This window comes from Aspergillus tanneri (assembly GCF_003426965.1).
Source record: "Aspergillus tanneri strain NIH1004 chromosome Unknown AapTan_2_pilon_pilon_pilon, whole genome shotgun sequence".
NCBI lineage: Eukaryota > Fungi > Ascomycota > Eurotiomycetes > Eurotiales > Aspergillaceae > Aspergillus > Aspergillus tanneri.
In genome coordinates, this window is record NW_022984629.1 from 3105767 (window position 1) to 3124676 (window position 18910).

General features: G+C 56.8%; 3 protein-coding genes across 3 annotated transcripts; 1 reads left to right on the plus strand and 2 right to left on the minus strand.

The window, feature by feature from the left end:
• Positions 1–1765: 1765 nt before the first annotated feature.
• Positions 1766–5131, minus strand: ATNIH1004_001003 (Nonribosomal peptide synthetases (NRPS); the record flags this gene model as incomplete). Its single annotated transcript, XM_033565703.1, has 1 exon — positions 1766–5131. The coding sequence occupies one exon, from the start codon at positions 5129–5131 to the stop codon at positions 1766–1768; it is 3366 nt and encodes a 1121-aa protein (XP_033431460.1).
• Positions 5132–5444: 313 nt separating this feature from the next.
• On the minus strand, positions 5445–6711 carry ATNIH1004_001004 (isopenicillin N synthase family dioxygenase; the record flags this gene model as incomplete). The annotated part of the gene is made up of 5 exons (XM_033565704.1): positions 5445–5489; positions 5543–5851; positions 5901–6311; positions 6357–6467; positions 6517–6711. The coding sequence occupies 5 exons, from the start codon at positions 6709–6711 to the stop codon at positions 5445–5447; spliced, it is 1071 nt and encodes a 356-aa protein (XP_033431461.1).
• A 318-nt stretch (positions 6712–7029) lies between these two features.
• nrps12 (nonribosomal peptide synthetase fmqA) lies at positions 7030–17564 on the plus strand (the record flags this gene model as incomplete). The annotated part of the gene is made up of 3 exons (XM_033565705.1): positions 7030–7452; positions 7505–17427; positions 17483–17564. The coding sequence occupies 3 exons, from the start codon at positions 7030–7032 to the stop codon at positions 17562–17564; spliced, it is 10428 nt and encodes a 3475-aa protein (XP_033431462.1).
• Positions 17565–18910: the final 1346 nt, after the last annotated feature.

Genomic DNA, 18910 nt, shown 5'->3' on the forward strand with positions numbered 1-18910 from the left:
GAGGGAGAACTGCAAACAGTAAGGAGGATACACTGTAGACACTGTGGTTATAAAATTAGCTTGTTATACTGTTTATTTGTAATATTCCTTTTTAGGCCACCGTAGTAGCTAGATACTAGATATAGTATTCCTCTGCTTAAGCAGCGCCTGGGCAACCTTGTATAGTAATATATAATAATATATACTTAAAATAGTTATTGTTCTGTGTGGGTCGATAACGAACTGAATAGTACGCTATGGTGCCAAAGGGGGTACGTATATGGGAGGGAAGATAGGACCACCAGAACTAATCGCTGGTCTTCAAGAGTTCAGGCCCAAGGGTGCGAATATATAAACACTTCGTACCTGACTAAGCATCGTAGCTAAGGATCTGGCTATCACGCTTCTGAGCGCTCCTGTTATAGCCAAGCTCAGGATCTTAACTATTCCACTGGACCAAAAGACCACTATATCTATATCTGATCCCAATGGGGATCAGATATTCCTGAGCGCCTTATAGAGTAGCTCACTGTAATGTCAGGTGACGCACCCACACCTAACAGCTCCTAAAAATATCACACATATAATAACTTAGGTTTTTATATAACTAAAATAAGAAAATCTTCGAAAAGACATACAATTTAGCGATATTCGGGAAACTCCCATTTCCTAATGGGAATATCCCGATTTCAGTAGCGGGAAGGGAATTTCCTTTTTTCATTTACCTTCGGGGTGGGATTTTCCTTTTTTAATTTGCTTCCGGGAAGGGAATTTCCCTTTCTAATCTTAATTCCCAAGGGAAATTCCCGTACGGGAAATGGGACGGAAACGGGAACTGATGCTAAAGGTAAGTGGGAATGGGAATCTCCCGTCCCGAATCCATTCTAATGGGAATCACTTCCCATCAGACTTGGCACGGTGTGGGAATCAAAATGCAATTCCCATGGGACTATGGGATGGGACTGAAGCTCGTCCGTGATCCCGAATCCCGTCCCGACGGTCAGCCTAAATTTCCAGCTTGAAGAGCTAGTCTTTTCTTCCGCTCCTTTAAGTGAACTAAAATCATACTTTTGTAATAGATCACCGCGATGGGTAATTCAGTCCTTTGACTCCAAAAAAAAAAAAGCCCTCGTAGGGTTATGGTCACCTTCAATGCTTACAAACAAGGGGGACGGAGGATAGACGGGATTTGCGAGCTCTGACAATCCTGTTGAAGCACATGGCATTGCCGAACAGTATGCGTATTTCTATGGTCGTGCATTATGGAAAGGTAAAGTCAATTACAATACTGTTCCTTGCGCAGAGGGCCTAACCAAGTATTAATATCCGAAGCTATGTAGATAGTCAGGCGGGTAGTCGGGCCAATTTAATTTGTCTAGACTAATCTGGAGTAAGAAATTGATATTAGTCAATCGCTATATGGGGAGGTGGGAAGTGTGTTGTTGGGTATAGCGCTGACTCTAGGTCGGGCAAAAGTACTTGCTAATGCCCATGGACTTATTCCTTTTTCTTTCTCTTTGTATAATTACTAGCTGACGCCCTGAAATGTCACTGATTGTGTTAGGTGTGGCGCGTCACCTAACATTACAGTGCAGTAAGCAATATATAAGGTGCTCAGGAATGGATCAGATATAGCGGTCATTTAGCCCAGTGGAATTGTTAAGATCCTGAGCTTGGCTATAACATACTGGTCTTTCGGGTATTCTACATAGAAGATTCCATCATTTCAAGACTAAATAGCCTTATAGTCAAGGCCCTGGCTGAGTAAATCAAATACAATTCTCTCCTAATTAGGAGGTACACACTCAACCAGCCCTGGATACGGCGAAAGATCCAGTGCACTGTCTACCTGTCCCAAACTCTCCACCGCTTCACCGAATTTCTTCAACAACCAGTCAGAGCGCCTGTGAGACATGATATGGCTCGAGGACGCCAACAGAACGTTAACCGAGGAGGAATACGGATACACCATAAGCATGACCGGCCATTCCATCGTCTGATAAATCTCCTCCCGCATCGGGATAAACCGAATATCCACTGTCCGGGGCTGTCCATCCAGCGAAATCTGAAACGGCTCCGGGATTTCAAGAGTCACCGTGGTTCCGTAACCGGTGCCCTTAGGCCAGGCAGTGCAGTGAGAGACGATATGCCTAGGCTCCAGCATCTCATAGTCGATCGTGCCCGCGTATTGGTCGTGTACGTGCTGTAGCAGATCCAGCACTGTCCACGATGACGACGAGGTCGGGAACCGGACACGAATAGGAATGGTATTCATGCATGGGCCCATGACACTATCCAGGCCTCCCGGGACCGACACAGAACGCCCGTTGACATGGTGTCCGAAGACGACGTCGGACTGCTGCGTCAGACGCATCAGGACCAGTGCCCATGCGGCTTTGATGACGGTGGCCGTGGTGATTCCCGGCGGCGGAGCCTTGAAGGGAAAGTCTCCAGAGGACATGATCATCGACCGGGAGGAGTTCTTGTTCTGGGCCATGGCTGGGTTATCGGCTCCCAGACGCTCGGATGGAATCATGCAGCTTCCCTGGAGATAGTTTCTCCAGAAATCCTCAGCTGCAGGCGTGGTCTGCGCCCAACGGTACTGTAAGTAGCGAGGATAGTCCACGGCGGGTGGGGCCGTTGCTTGCTCTCCCCGGTACAAGACGCCGAGTTCCTCCAGGAGGGGATCTAGCATGAGACGGTCAAACTGGGCGTGGTTGAGTCGGATGATAAAGAGGTGCTGATTCTGGGCTGGGCTGGCAGACGACGCCAGGGAAACTTGGAAATAGGGTTCCTCCGAGGGCAGAGGCGTCACCACATCGCGTTGGCAGAAATCCTGCAGGAAGTCCTCTAGAGACTGGCCCTGGACGCGATACTGTCGTAGGGGAATCTCTAGCTGCGACAGAATCACCTGGATCATCTCCCCGCGGTGGGGGAAGAAGAGTGTGCGGAGGATCGCATGGCGATTGACGAGGGCCTGACAAGCATGCTGTAGACGATCGGCATCCACCGGCTCTGGGAACCAGCAGGAGAAATGCGTCTTGTGCTCTGCCATGAGCCAGTCCCGCTGGAAGTCCGTCGTGGGAAGAATTCTCTCCACGTTGTCGCAAACCAGGGACTCGGCCTGGCCGAGCTGCAGGTCGTCCAGCGCGCAGGGGCTGGCCAAGTTTGGTGGTTCTGATTGTTGTTGACCAGGACGGTGGTCATTCTGTCCCTGTGCTAACTCCGCCAGAGTGGCTCCCGAAAACGAACGAGATGCCGAGAGAAAGGGCAGTCCCTGCGCATGGGCTTGCTGGACCATCTTCATGGCGGTCAGGGAGTCGCCCCCGATGGCAAAGAATGGATCGTCGATGCCGACTCTGTCCCTCGGCAGGCGTAGAATCTCGGCCCAAATGCGCTGAAGGGTCTTCTCCGTCTCGGTGACGGGTGCCCGTTTGGAGGATCGACTGTGCAAGAAGGAACAGAAGCTATATTCCTCTAGCGAGACGGAGGAGAGAAGCTCGCACTGCCGGCGCAGCTCCGCACGGTCTGCTTTGCTATTAGAATTGAGAGGAACTCGACGCAGGGGAAAGAAGGCCGTGGGGACCATATATGTGGGCAATTGACTGCGCATCCCCATCACTGCCCGTTGGACTTGCTTGCCGAATTGCTCAGTCGGGGGAGCCAGAATGCTGCTGCTGCTGCTGCTGCTGCCGGTGGAATCCGGTTCAGGGACATGGACGAAGAGCCCTAGAAACGGCGCCCCGTTGGAAGGCGTCATCACCTCAGCCCAAACCTGACGGGTATGAGGAAGCTGAGATCGAGCATGGGTTTCGACCTCGCCCAGTTCGAGTCGCTGACCTCGCAGCTTGGCCTGCAAGTCCCGGCGGCGCACGTAGCGGAGGCCACCGTCTACGCCGTACTGGACAAGGTCGCCGGTGCGATACATCCGGGGCGACGCCAGGGACATGGGGAACTGGCGTCTCCAGGACGGACTGGGGATGAATTTCTCCGTCGTGAGGGCCTGCTGGCCGAAATATCCCCGGGATACAATGGGGCCTTCGATCAGAAGCTCGCCCACGGCTCCCACGGGCAGCAGGGTTTGGCAGTTGCTGGGGTCGACCACCCATGCGCGACTTCCCAGGGGACACCCCATATTCCGAGCGTCGTCATCGTCGTCAGGGTCGACGCGATGCGCGGCGGAATAGACCGTGGTCTCCGCGGGACCATATCCGTTGAAGAGCTGGACGTGGCCGCGCCAGACACGGAGATCTTCCGGGGCCACTGGCTCGCCTCCCAGAACCATCGTGGTTCCACGGGGCAGATCCGAAGGGGAGAGGAGCCGAGCCACCGACGGGGTCAACAGGAGGCAATTGACCTGCAGGTCCTGAATGACTCCCGCCAATCGGGCCATGCGGTCTGCCTCGGACGGGATGCACACGCATCCGCCGGCCACCAGGGTGGATAGGATCTCGGCGATGCAGGTATCAAAGGCATGGGACGAGGATTGGAGGACGCGAGACTGCCAGGTCAACGAGAATCGCTCCACCTGCGCTGTGGCCCCGGAGCTCATCGACCGATGTTCCACCACGGCACCTTTAGGACGGCCGGTCGAACCGGACGTGAACACGGCGTAGAGAGGCTGGTCGAAGGCGATCTGCGTTGGGAGTGTGCCCACAACTTCACTCCCAGGGAGGGACGCCAGGAAGGGGCCATCCACGGTAACCACGGAGTCTCCTAGTTGCGATGCCCGAGGGGCGTGTGTCGGCGAGGCGAGGATCAGACTGGCATGAATCTGACGGCATATGTCCTGGATGCGTCGGAGGGGGTGAGACGGATCGAGGAGCAGAAAGGCTCCGCCGGCCTTGGAGACAGCTAGTAAGGCCACGACTGCCCACAGCGACTTTTCGAAGCAGACGGGCACAAATTGCTCCTGGACGACACCGATGCGGACCAGGTGTGCGGCCAATGTTGTAGACAGGTGGTCGAGTTTCCGGTAGGAGAGATCACCGTCCCATGCGTGGATGGCGGGAGCGTCCGGGTGTGTCTTGCAATGTTGCGAGATGAGGTCATGGATGCAGCAGTCCACCGCAGGGGGTGTATGGCGGTTCCATTCGAACAACAGAGCCTGAGACTGGGGGTCCAGTCCGTGGACAGTGTAGTCTTGGTCCATTTGTGTTATCTCAACTGCGAATGACGGGAATAGCGTCAGGATTAAGGAGCATGTCCTTCTCAGCCAGCTCAGTATGACTCCAGTCAGGTAAGACAAGTTCAACTAGCAGACTTGGCTGCAGGGCATCCCATTACGCAACGGATATCACGATACTTCCTGGCGCCTAGATATGTATTACATCGGAATTACGCACATCCACCGATAATCATGATATGATGCAAGCCAAGGATGCAGCCGAGTACGCTGCAGCAGGCTAGTCTGTAGATCAATATATAACAAACTAACTAGGTAATGAGCATGACCATCCCCCGCCCTAGCTACGACCGCTTTTGACACCGTGTATCTGGCGATGCATCCACTAATGCGCGTGTTAGCTCACCCCAGGACCAGGAGGATCGAAAATATTCCTACCTCGCCAAAGACAAACGGTTCGGTTATGGCCGGCCGGTCGTCGGAGACGCAGTCACGCAGGCAAGAAATCGTGGCATTGTAATCTGCATTGAAGAAGAACGGAACGGAGTAGCGTTCTTCTCCAGTCAGATTGATCCCCCGGTGGGGAGTGGACTGGAAGATGCCATTAGAACTGTAGTGGAGGATATCCCCGATATTAACCACCAGCGTGCCCGGGATCGAGGGAGCCGCAATCCACTCCTGCCGGGCGTTCTTCACCTGCAACCCGGAAACGCCGCCTTGATGCAGGATGGTGAACAGGCAGATATCCTACACCCTGTCAGTCTAGATCCTTCCTAGGAGTATGGATTGTACGCACTGTATGGGCCCCTGTAGCCGCAGGTTCGGTCTCAGGATTACAGGCATAGTAGTGCATGAGGCGACAGATGGACGGGGAGTGCGGCCGCACTAGGGAATCAAACGAGTCCTCGGGCACGTCCAGCGCGAGGGCAAATATCTGCAGTAGTCGACGGCTGAACTGCAGCAGGCAGCGATAATAACGCAGCTGAGCCGGGTAAAAATCCGGTAGGATGGCATCGTCCGGCCATTCATTCGGCCCATACAGGCCACAGGGATCGGTGGGCATCTGGTCGTCCTCGGCCTTGTCTGGATCGCCCGCGAGCTCGTATCCAAAGGCCAATGACTCGAAGCCAGAGCCTCCCGAAACACGCATGTGCTCCTGCGCATCGTGAGGCAATGCATCGGAGGTGGGGTGGTAGCCAATAAACTCCTATCCCGATGAGCTCATGAAAAGAGGCAGTGAAGTAGATCTTACATTCCCGCGAGTGCCAGCGTACTGCCGCATCTTGGTCTCCAGGGGAAGTGCAAAGTACTGGCGTGCTGTGTCTTGCATGTCGTCGAGAAACTCGTCTGGAATGCCGTGGTTCTAACATGGTCAGCACCGAGAGGGTCAGCTTGCCGTCGTCGAGTCTGACCTTGATATAGAAGAATCCCACGGTCGTGGCCACCGCATAAATGTCGGCTGCCAGGCTCTTCTGGTCCTCGACGCTGGAACTGGACAGTCGGGACAGGTCTACGATGGGAATCTGCGTGAACTCTCGCTGGACGTGCTCTGGAGCACCGATCGTGCCAAAGCGCGCTTCGAGGGGTTTTTTCTTGAAGACAGACATTGTTGATCACTTGGAGACTCTGCTTTTCTCTCTCTGTCTCTCTTCCTCTGTCTCCCCCTCTCTCTTTCTATATATACACCTTGCCTAGGCGCGGATTGTAAATACGAACTATGATGCAATGTACAAATGTCGCAGGATTGAATTACGTAGGAGATTCTTCATCCTGGTTAGAACTGACATACTAGTGGGAACGGAATGTCCGATATGTAGCCCGGCAGAGCTCTTACCCTATAGATATTTAACTTGGCCTCGTCTAGATGGAGTGACGGTTATCTCGAGATTCATTCTACCTGTACCATGGGTTTATCCTCTTTCGATATGCCGAGCAACTCCCTGGGTTCAGCAACCGGGGCTCCATCCGGGCTGTTCCCCGTTATAAACGACGGCATTATACAGCCTGAGTCGGCTGAAGACGCAGTCACTATAGACCCAGTCGTGCTGGAGGAGATGCTGCTATTCTGTCGGCGTGCCAAAGTCCCGGTTTCCCACTTTCTCGCAACCATATGGGCAGTTATCCTGCGCCAGTACACCGTCCAGGATCAAATCCAGATGCAGCTGAAGACAGGCAAGGATATGAGAGAGCAGGGCACCATCCTGTCCACCAGCGTGGAGCCACGGCAGGGGATCAGCGACTTCTTTTGGCGAGAGGCATGGCACATTGCACAGGGCGGATCCACCACCTCTCCTCCTCCGAATACGATGATTGTTTTCCCTGAACAAGGGCTCTCTGGAGTGGACCCGGTGGGTAGCACCTCCATGCCTCCTGTCATGTTCTGTCTAACTGAGCCTGTAGCATTGCGATATCATGCTGGCTTTCAGCACCGACGAGGAGCCTACCTTAACCGTGCAATTCAAGCTGGCGACACTGTCGGCCGGCCATGCACGACTCCTCGGTGATCTCCTGGCTCATTATATCCGCAGCGCAGTCTACCAACCCGAGCAATCAGTACGAGACATCTCTCGGGTTGATCTTTCCCCGCATGGAGACGTCATCCGACAGTGGAACACGCGTCCAGGCCCCCGAAGCCCGGGCATCGCAATCCACAGTCTGATCCGCCTGCAGGCACTGCGGAACGGTCACCGGCCGGCAATCCACGCCTGGGATAAAGCGTTGTCCTATTGGGAGCTGGATTGTCTGTCGACTCGGCTCGCCATACGGCTTCACGCCCTAGACATTGGCCCTAGATGTCTGGTCGCCGTCTGCTTTGAGAAGTCCGCATGGGCGATCGTCAGCATGCTCGCGATCAACAAGACCGGCGCGGCGTTCGTCCCTTTGGATCCCTCCCAACCACGCCAACGACTGGAGACCATCCTGCAGCAGGTGCCCGTCGCTGCCCTGGTGACTTCGGCGCAGCACGCCGATATCGTTCCCGGGAGCCCCCTGGTCCGCATGGTCATCCCGGGGGAAATGATGGAGAGCTTGCCGGTGGATGAGAGGAATACCATTCTTCCTCGTCCCACGGCCGACGACCCAGCATACTGCCTGTTTACATCCGGGAGCACGGGAACGCCACGCGGATGCCTGGTACAGCATGCCGCTTTATCCAGCGTGGCCAACCACAGCCAGGCCCTGCGGATCGATGCCGGCAGTCGCGTGCTGCAGTTCGCCTCATTCGCATTCGGCATCTCCCTCATCGAGATCTGGTGCACCCTGACCGCGGGAGGCGTGGTCTGCATGCCGTCGGGGGCGGATCGTAACGATCACCTGGTGGACGTGATCAACGAGATGAAGATCGACTGGGCATTGATGACGCCCACCACGATCCAGCTCCTGCGACCCGAGCAAGTCCCGGGTCTGCGCATCGTCGGCGTGGCCGGGGAGCCACTGCGACGGGCGCAGATCCAGCTCTGGGCCGACGCCGTGCATCTGTTCCAGGCCTTTGGCTTGACTGAATGGGCCGGCATCTGCGCGGTCTCCCGCCAGGTGGGCACGAGCACGTCCAGCGCCGTCATCGGAGCCAGTGCTGGGGGCCGGTTCTGGCTGGTTGACCCGGACGATCATCACCAGCTAGCCCCTATCGGAGCAGAAGCAGAGCTCGTCATTGAAGGGCCGAGTCTGGCGCAGGAATACATGAACCACCCCGAGCAGACGGCGGCTAAATTCATCGCTCCGCCGACGTGGTGGATGGGTTCAAATCCTGCGGCCTCGACCCGGCTGTACAAAACAGGAGATCTCGTCCGATACAACACCGACGGCAGTCTATGCTATGTCTCCCGCAAAGGATTGCAGACGAAAGTGCGAGGCCAACGCGTCGAGCTCGGCGAGGTCGAGTATCACCTGAAGCAGGCGGCCGCCGAGGAGATCAAAACCGTGGTAGACATCGTCCAACTGTCGGGCGAGGAAGATGCCACCCTGGCAGCGTTTCTTCTGGCAGAACGACCGCCGGGAGAACGGCCTCAAGGCCATCTAGAGGGAGCCCAGAACTGCTTCGTGGCCGCCACGGCCGATCTGCGAACGGCCATCCTCCAGGCCCGGGCGACACTCCAGGACACGGTCCCGTCTTATATGGTGCCGGGGCTGTTCATCCCCATCTCGTATCTCCCGGTGACCGTGTCGGGCAAGACAGATCGACGGCGACTGCGGGAGATGGCGCAGCAGTGTTCACGGGGCAAGCTCACGGCGCTGACCAGGGACGACGAGCCCATCCAAGAGCCACAGACCGAGACCGAGCGCCTGCTACAGGAATGGACGGCGGAGGTTCTCAATCTGCCGTCGCCGGAGGTCGGCATGAACCAGCATTTCTTGGAAATGGGCGGCGATTCTGTGAGCGCGATGAAGCTGGTTGGACTGGCTCGTCAACGGGGCGTCGCGCTGACAGTTGCGGATGTCTTCCAACATCCTTCTCTTGGGGCTCTGGCGCAGAGATTGACATCTTCCGAGACACCCCAGGCGGGTCCGAAAGAATTTGAACTCCTACCAGAGAGTAGCAAACGAGAGTCGCTACTCACAGAGATCGCCGCGCTCTGCTCCGTCACAACGGACGAGATCGACGATGTCTATCCTTGCACAGCCATGCAACAGGGCCTGATGGCACTCTCGGCCAATCAAGCTGGCGCCTGTCTCGCTCGCTTCCAGTATGCCATCCAGCCGGGGGTGGACGTAGCCCGTCTGCAAGCAGCCTGGATGCAGGTGGTCGAAGCCAACGCCATCTTCCGCACGAGAATCGTCCAGACCGGCGCTCACGGAATGCTCCAGGTAGTCCTGCGTCCGCATACTTTCCGGTGGGACGAGGCAGGACCCAGCCTATCGAAATATCTCAAGAAGGTGGACGAGAGACGCATGCATCTGGCAGATGCACTGATAGCGGCAGCCGTCATCGACTCCATGTTTGTCCTCACCGTCCACCATGCTCTCTGTGATCGATGGTCCATGCAGACAGCGATGCGCCAGCTGGAGCATTGCTACACGCATGGATCCTCCCCGGCCCTGCCTGCATTTGCATGTTTCGTCTCGCATGTGCATCAGCAACATCTGCGCCAACACCAGCATCAAGAGTACTGGCGAGACTATTTCCGGGATCTCGACGTCGAGATATTCCCTGCTATCCCAGCCACACACACTCCAGTGGCAGACAGCAAGATTGAGGCCCTCGTCCGTCTGCCCACGGGTGTCCTCCCTCGCTGGACCATGGCGACTCTGCTGCAAGCCGCATGGGCAATCGTCGTGGCGCATCACACCTCCTCCGCGGACGTCGTCTTCGGCGCCACGGTCAGTGGACGAGGGGCTGCTCTGCCCGATGTCGACCGAATCTGCGGTCCGACCATTGCGAACGTGCCGGTGCGAATCGGTCTGGACCGGGAGGAACCGCTGGCCCGACTGCTCGACCGGGTCCAGCAGCAGATGGTGGCGATGATCCCGTTTGAGCAGGACGGGGTGCAAAACATCCGCGGCTACAGCGACGAAGCGGCCATTGCCTGTCGATATCAAAGCCTGCTGGTCGTGCAGCCTCGCTGGGAGACGCCGGCGCCGCATCTCTGGTCCGACAGCCATCAGGATGCCACCGCCGTCGGGGCGTTCGCCGCGACGGCATTGTCTCTAGTGTGCAGTCTGACGGATTGTCCTCGCGAAATCCGCATCGAGGCCATCTTCGATGCTCATGTCCTCCCACCGACTCGGGTCCAGCGTCTGCTGCACCATTACGAGTCGATCCTCCACACCGCCGTGCAGGATCTTTCGCAGACGATGGGGACGTTGGCTTCCATCACGCCCGAGGAGCTGGGCGAGATTCAGGATTGGCATCGTCGATTGCCTCCCCCGACGACGACGACGGCCTGCGCGCATCAGCTCATCGATCAGCAGGTTCGCCAGCGCCCTGAGGCCCCGGCAGTCAGCTCCTGGGACGGCGACCTGACTTATGCGGAGCTGGACCGGCTCTCCACCACGCTGGCCCGTCGACTCGCCCTGTGGGGAGTGGCGTCGGAGCAATTCATCCCCGTCTGTCTGGAGAAGGGCAAATGGTCCGCCGTCGCCGTGCTGGCGGTGATCAAGACGGGCGCGGCCTTCACGCTGCTGGATCCATCCCATCCGGTGGACCGGCTCCGGACGATTTGCCATACCCTCGGGGCTTCCGTGGTGATCTCGTCCGGGACGCAGTGGGCGGGAACCCTAGAAACCGAAGTTGAGCTCGTCGACCCGGAAGAGGTGGAGGGAGCAGAACGATCCGAATTATTCGAACTACCAGAATCGCACCCGGATCAAGCCCTCTACGCCGTCTTCACCTCCGGATCGACAACCGGCCAACCGAAGGGTGTAGTTATCGAGCACCGAGCCTTCTGCAGCAGCGCGCTGGCGCACAATCCGCTGCACGGCGTCGGGCCGACCTCGCGAGTGCTGCAATTCGCCTCATACGCATTTGATATCAGCATCCTGGAGATCCTGAGCACCCTCATTGCCGGCGGTTGTGTCTGCGTGCCGTCCGAGGAGCAACGTCGGGACGCCGTGGTCGAAACGGCCAACCGTCTGCGCGTCACCCATGCGTTCCTGACGCCTTCTATCCTGCGCGGTCTGGATCCCATGCAGCTCGAATATCTTGAGACCCTCATCCTGGGTGGCGAGGCGTTGCTCCCGTCTGACCTGTCGCGGCTGATGGGCCAGCGATTCCGCGTCCTGAATGAGTATGGGCCGGCGGAGTGCGCCGTCACGGCCACCGTGACGCAGGCCCTGCAGGAAGGGGACGATCCGAGGAATATCGGCTTCCCGGTCGGGTCCCGGTGTTGGATCGTCGATCGACGCGACCATCATCGACTGGTGCCCATCAGCGCCGTGGGAGAACTGGTCATTGAAGGTCCCACGGTGGGCCGAGGATATCTCGCCGATGCAAATGCGGACCAGACGTCGTATGTCGAGCCACCCGCGTGGCTGCAGCAGCAGGTGCTGCCCGGTAAACGCGTCTACAAGACCGGCGATCTGGTGCAGTATCATCTCGACGGCTCCCTCCAGTTCGTCGGCCGAAAAGATCGCCAGATCAAAATCCGCGGGCAACGCATCGAACCCGAGGAGGTCGAGACTCAATTGCGACGCTGCTTCCCCGGCCTGCATGATGGTGTCGTTGAAATGGCCATATTCGGAGAGGCTCAGACGGCAGCTCTGGTGGCATTTGTCCAGCAGGAGCATTTCCGCGCCAGAGAAGGCGCCAACTTGTTCGTGCCCCCCTCGGAGGAGTTCCAACGCGATATCGGCATTGCGGAAGGCCTCCTGCGACAGCGGCTGCCGGGGTTTATGGTGCCGGCGGTCTTTCTCCCTGTATCCTCCATCCCCCAGACCGGGACCGGCAAGGTCGATCGACGACGACTACGTGCCGCGGTAGAGCGGCTGACGGACGCAGAACTGCAGGCGTATCGCGTGCCAGGCTGCGATATAAAACGGGCCCCGGAGAGCGAGCAGCAGCGAGTGCTGCAGGCGATATGGGCGATGGTGCTCCACCGCGAGACGGACTCCATCGGCCTGGATGACCATTTTTTCTATCTGGGGGGACATTCTATCCACGCTATGGAGGTCTCCAGCCAAGCTCGCGCGATGCACTGGGACCTGACCGTGTCGGAGATCTTCGCCCATCCGGTCCTGGAGCACCAGGCCTGTCTTCTTCGACCGTCAGCCGGGGCTGATGATTCCGTGCCCGTCCCCTTCTCCCTGATCGGGGAGGATATGGTTCGCGAAGACCTGGTGCAGACGGCCGCTGAGCAGTGCCGGATTCATCCCGACGAGGTCCAAGACATGTATCCGTGCAGTCCGTTCCAGGAAGGACTGCTGGCTCTCAGTGCGCGACACTCGGCCTCGTCCTGCGTGGGACAATGGGTCTACCGGCTGCCCTTGGAGGTGGATATCGAGCGTCTGCGCGAGGCCTGGGAATGCGTTGCCCAGAGACATGCCATTCTGCGCACTCGCATGGTCCAAGGCCCGGACCGTCGCTTGTATCAAGCCGTGGTTGGTTCTGTCTCCCTCTGGTGGCAGGTATGCCCTCGTCTGTCGGCCACCAGCATGGAGGAGATCCGAAGAGAGATGATGATGGGCTTGGGACGGCCGCTGGTGCATCTACTCTTGCATGAGCAAACCGCTCCTCGTCTCCTGCTGACGATGCACCACGCCAGCTACGACGAGGTTTCCATGCGTCACATCCTGCACGACGTTGAGGCGGCCTATCGCGGATTCCACGGTTTGGTGACCCGTCCATTCGCCCCTTTCATCCAGTTCTACCTGCAGAGAGCAGCGGACCCCGCCGACGAACAGTATTGGAGACAAGCCCTAACGGATCTCGCGGCGACGCCGTTTCCTGACCTCCCAACCGCCTCCTACCAGCCATCTTCGTCCAAGGTGCTGGAGCACCGAATGAGTCTGAGAGCCCATCATGAGTATCATCGTGCCGGCGTCACACGCGCGTCCCAGATCCATCTGGCCTGGGCCATTGTGCAGTCTCGCTACCAGCGGAATCCCGACGTCGTCTTCGGAGTGACTGTATCCGGTCGATCCGCTCCAGTGCCTGGCATGGAGCGTATTTCTGGGCCCACGATTGCCACCGTCCCTCTCCGCCTGGTGCTGGATCCGCAGCAGCCGCTGGGGGCGTTGGCGCACCGCGTGCAGGACATCCGATCGGCGACCATCGCGCACGAACACGCTGGGTTGCAATCCATTCGCCAGTGGGGATCGGATGCGGCACAGGCCTGTTCCTTTCAGACGTTGCTGATCGTGCAGCCCGGGAGACAGTATGACCCCCACGGCTCTGAAGGCCTGCTACAGCTCGTCGACTCGGTGACCGACTGGACTGCATTCAGCAGCTACGCGCTATTGCTCGCATTTGAGCTGCACGAGGGAGAGGGAGAAGACGAAGAGCGGGTGGTCCTACAGGTCTGCTTTGATCCGGCCGTCATCCCAGAGCCACAGGTGCATCGGGTGGTGGCCACGTTTACAGAGGTGTTGCAGCATTTGATCCTCCATCCCGAAACGCGTTTGCAGGATCTCTCATCGATCAGCCACCGCGACTATCAGGAGATCGTGGCATGGAACAGTCGTCAAGAGTCCATCGCCACCAGCTATCACTCGGTCCATCAGCGGATCCACGAACAATGTCTCCGACATCCGGACTTCCCGGCCGTCTGCGCGTGGGATGGAGATTTCTCCTCCCAAGAACTGAATGTACTATCCACCCGTCTGGCCGAACACCTCAGCCAGCAGGGCGTGCGTCCGGAAGAGGTGGTTCCCCTCTATTTTGAAAAGTCGCGATGGACGACTGTGGCCATCCTGGCCGTGCTCAAGGCCGGCGCGGTCTTTGTTCTGCTGGACCCGTCGCATCCCCTGGAGCGTCTCCGCGACATGTGTGAGCAGGTCCATGGCCGGGTCCTACTCGTCTCGGAGCGCTGCATCGACATGCCTACCTCCCTCTGCGCCGTTCAGATCCCCGTGGGGGACCACTATCGCGACAGCTGGCCCTGCGTGCCGCAGGGTTGGACCGGCCCCCCCACCAGCCCCAACCAGGCCTTGTATATTGTCTTCACGTCCGGATCCACGGGGAGACCCAAAGGCGTGGTGATCGAACATGGCGGCTTCTGCTGTGCGGCGCAGGCGCACGCTCAAGCCCTGGGACTGGACCAGACGTCGCGGATGCTCCAGTTCTCGGCGTACGCGTTCGATATGAGCGCGATGGAGACGCTGACGACCCTGCTGATGGGAGGCTGTCTCTGTGTGCTCTCTGAGATGCAGCGTCGCGAGAGTGATCGCTTCGTGGAGGCGGTCCAGTCTCTGCGTGCCTCCCATGCCATTCTAACCCCGTCCTTTGCGCGCTCCATCCCGGTCGACCGCTCCCTCGGCTCGCTGAAGGTATTGGGTCTGGTCGGAGAGAAAGTCAAGCAAGGGGATGTCGACAAATGGGCCTCCACGCTGCACCTGGCGAATACCTACGGACCGGCCGAGTGCTCTGCTCTGTCGGTCATCCAGCCGCAGCTGGGCCATCAGCACCCGAGTACGATCGGTTTTGGCACGGGATGCACCACCTGGGTGGTCGATCCCGATGATTATCATCGTCTGGTGCCCATCGGGGCCACGGGTGAGCTCTTGATTGAAGGTCCCATCGTCGGCCGTGGGTATATCAACCAGCCCGAGAAGACGGCCGAGGTGTTCATCGGTCCCCCTGCATGGCGTCGTGAACTACCCTTACCGTGGGGCCGTCTCTACCGGACGGGGGATCTGGTCCGCTACGATGCATCTGGGGCCCTGGTCTTCCAGGGACGCAATGACACCCAGGTCAAGGTCCGCGGCCAGCGACTGGAGCTGGGCGAGGTGGAATCTCGCGTTCAGTCCTACTTCCCGGGTGCATCAGACGCAGTGGCTGAGTTGGTCGATCTGCACGGCGGAGACCTTTTGGTCGTATTTGTTCTCCCAGAGAAAAAGACGGCGTCAGCCCCAGATCCAGCATCATCGTCGCCCTTGGCCCCCTATAGCGCGGAGTTCCGGGCGGACGCCATCCAGGCCGAATGTCTGCTCCGAGAAGTCCTTCCTGATTACATGGTGCCGGCCCTATTCCTCCCCTTATGGCGCATGCCGCACACAGCCAGTGGAAAAGCCGATCGAAGATGTCTTCGAAAGGCAACCGCGGACCTGTCTCCGGAGGAGGTCCAGCTCTATCGCGAAGAGCCTGCTCAGCAGCAGCAGGGGGAAGAAGAGCAGCAAATGTTGAGCGAGGAAGAGAGGAGCATGCGCGAGGTATGGGCAGCGGTACTTCGCCTGCCTCAGTCGAGAATCCGCGCGGATAGCCACTTCTTCCGGCTTGGGGGCGACTCCATCGTGGCCATGAAGGTGGCCCCCATGGCTCGAGAGCGTGGACTGGGCATCACCGTGGCAGACGTCTTCGAGACTCCCCGACTGCGAGAGCTGACCATGGTGGGGATGCAGAATGCGCCCTGGCAAAAGGGTGGCCAGAAACCCGTCCCCCTGGCGTTGTCGCCGCTGGAGGATCCTTTCGAGTATTTCCAGTGTCTCCAGGCCCTGGGGTTAGTCCCGGCGCAGTCGGAGCTGGAGGACCTGTTTGCGGCCGCAGACGTGCAGTCATTTTTTCTGAAACGTCGCACGACGCACCATTATACCTTTACACTGACCGGAAGAGTCGACGTGGACCGTCTGCAGCAGGCTTGCCAATGGGCCTTGGAAAGCTTCAGCGTCCTCCGCACGTTCTTTGCCCGGCATGGAGACCAGCATCTCCAAGTGGTTCTGCGCCAACTCGAGCTTCCTTTCCATCATATCACCGGCCTCGCGGATCTGCCCGCTTTCCAGAAGTCCTTATGGGATGCCGATCGACTGAATGAGGTCCTTCCGGCCTTACCGGCTCGGTTCATGCTGCTGTCGAGCCGCGATGCCCAGGAACATGTCTTCATCGTGCGCTTACTGCACGCCCAGTGGGATGCTATCTCCATCCCGGTGCTGTTCAATGCCATCGCCACCAACTACAATGTGACTGCGCCACCGTCGCCCCCCTCGACGGACTTCTCTGACTTCCTCCATTGCCGTTCGCAGCAGCCGAAGAGTCCAGCCTTGGAATTCTGGCGTAGCCTGCTCGAAGGGTCCCGTATGACTTCACTTCCCACGGGAGTTGACAGATCATCCGACTTGCCTACCACCACGCTGTGGGAAAACCAAGAAATCCAGACACCGCACCAACCACCCACAGGGATCACCATGGCGACGCTAGTCAAGACAGCGTGGGCGTACGTTCTGTGGACCACGACCGGCGAGCGGGACCTCACCTTCGGCCAGACGGTCAACGGCCGCAGCCTGCCTCTGCCCGGCGCCGACTCGATCCTGGGACCTTGTATTAGTATCATCCCCGTGCGCATCCGACTCGATCCAGCCAGCTGGAGTGTACAGGATCTCCTACAGATGGTCCAGGACCAACATACCCAGAGCCTTCGGCATGACTTTGTGGATCTCTCTGATATCGTCGACCATAGTACCGCGTGGCCTAAAGGCACTGAGTTCGCATCGATTGTGCAGCATCAGAACTTTGATTTCGACTACAGACTTCCTCTCCAGGGTCTACAGTCGAGATTTTCCCTCCAGCATAATTTCTCCCCAAGATCGGAGCTGTTCATCTTTACGTATCCGCTGCCGGACCGGCTTCTAGTACAGGTGTGCGTGTCGACAGCCGTGATGGAAAGGTCGAGGGCTGTAGAGTTGTTGAATCAGTTGTGCGGGACAATCAAGGCTTTTGCTCATAGTCCTGAGAAACGCCTGTGTGATATTGGTGAGGTGTCTGTCTAGGAATCTCATCTCATCTTATTATAAAAGTTTAACTCTGAAGAATCGAACACAATTCAAACAATCCCTGCAGGAAATATCTGCGAGCGCCTGCTTTGCGCAAGGAATGTAGATATTTCTCAGAATATCTGGATAGCTACGAATTACTGGCGTTAACCGAATAGATGAATTAATGGATGGACGGCGGATATGGCAACATCAATGATCCACCTGCTTGGTAAAGGATAGGAAGCGTGAGAGACCATACTCTTGGTAGTCTATTCTACAGATTAGAGGACCATTAGGGCTTTCTTTTTCTTGCACCTATCATCTTCGCCATATTGATCTGGGATTATCTCAATGAAATGTGATTAACTCCAAGCGTATGACTATTATATTTCCCTCTCATGCAACCAATTAATAGCATAGAACTATGAATCCGTCTCAGGTCAATCTTTTCTGTCTTCACTTCTACTATCGTATATCATTTCTTTCTAGTAAGACCTCCAGCAGATCCGACTGCTAGATGCCAGGATGCGCGGAAGGATGGGAGAATACACCAACAGTAGGGCATCCTGAGTTCTTTCTATGGGAGTTTAAGAAATAAGCTATCCGTCAGTCCTGATGGTAACATCTATTGGACATGGCTCAGTATAGTTGTATTTCGAGTGAAGATGTCTGTTAGGGATATAACCTATTTCTGGCGCTACAAGGACATACTCTGTACGCTATTATGTTGAAAGGCCAATCTATGTTCCATAGTATCTATGAGGATACAAGGCTATATTTCTTAGTCAATACCAGTATTTAAAGACTTATATGCCAAGTACTATCGCGGCATTCTTTCTTTCTCAGTCGAAGACGCCAAGCAAGCAGCAGCCCTCAATCTGTAGAGACGCTCGACTCCTAAAGCTTCCGACGGTCCATTCTGCCTATACTCCGTGTTCTGTGGGGACAAATTAATAATGGATATGATACAAGGTCATATGAATGATAGAACTTCACTGGAACACAATATCGACAAAATCCCCCGCCTGTTGATAATTTCTCGGATACTAGAGAAGCTTAGGACTGAGCTGTTTTCAGGAAGGTATTCCATGCCTCCGAATCGATGTCCAACCGTCAAATCCCAAGTCAGCTAGTAACCTCATAACTGTTGATACAAATCTTTTTTGTCCAGCATCGTGCATGGGTGCTGCAAAATTGGTTGAATAAGTCCAGCCCCCGATGGAAACAAGTACTTTAAGGTTACGATTCTTTTCAACAAATTGCTGCTTCATGCATCCATAAACATTCTTTCCGCGTTCGAGCCATGAGTAGCCCCGATAATGCTTCAGATCCGCATAGGTGTCCGAAAGATATACCTCCCCTGTCTCACCGTGAATTTTGGCAAAGGCATACAGAACATGTGAGCCAGTGAACAGGAAGATCCTTGGGGTTGTGATTGCGCCCATAAATTGCCTGACTAGTAGTTGGTCA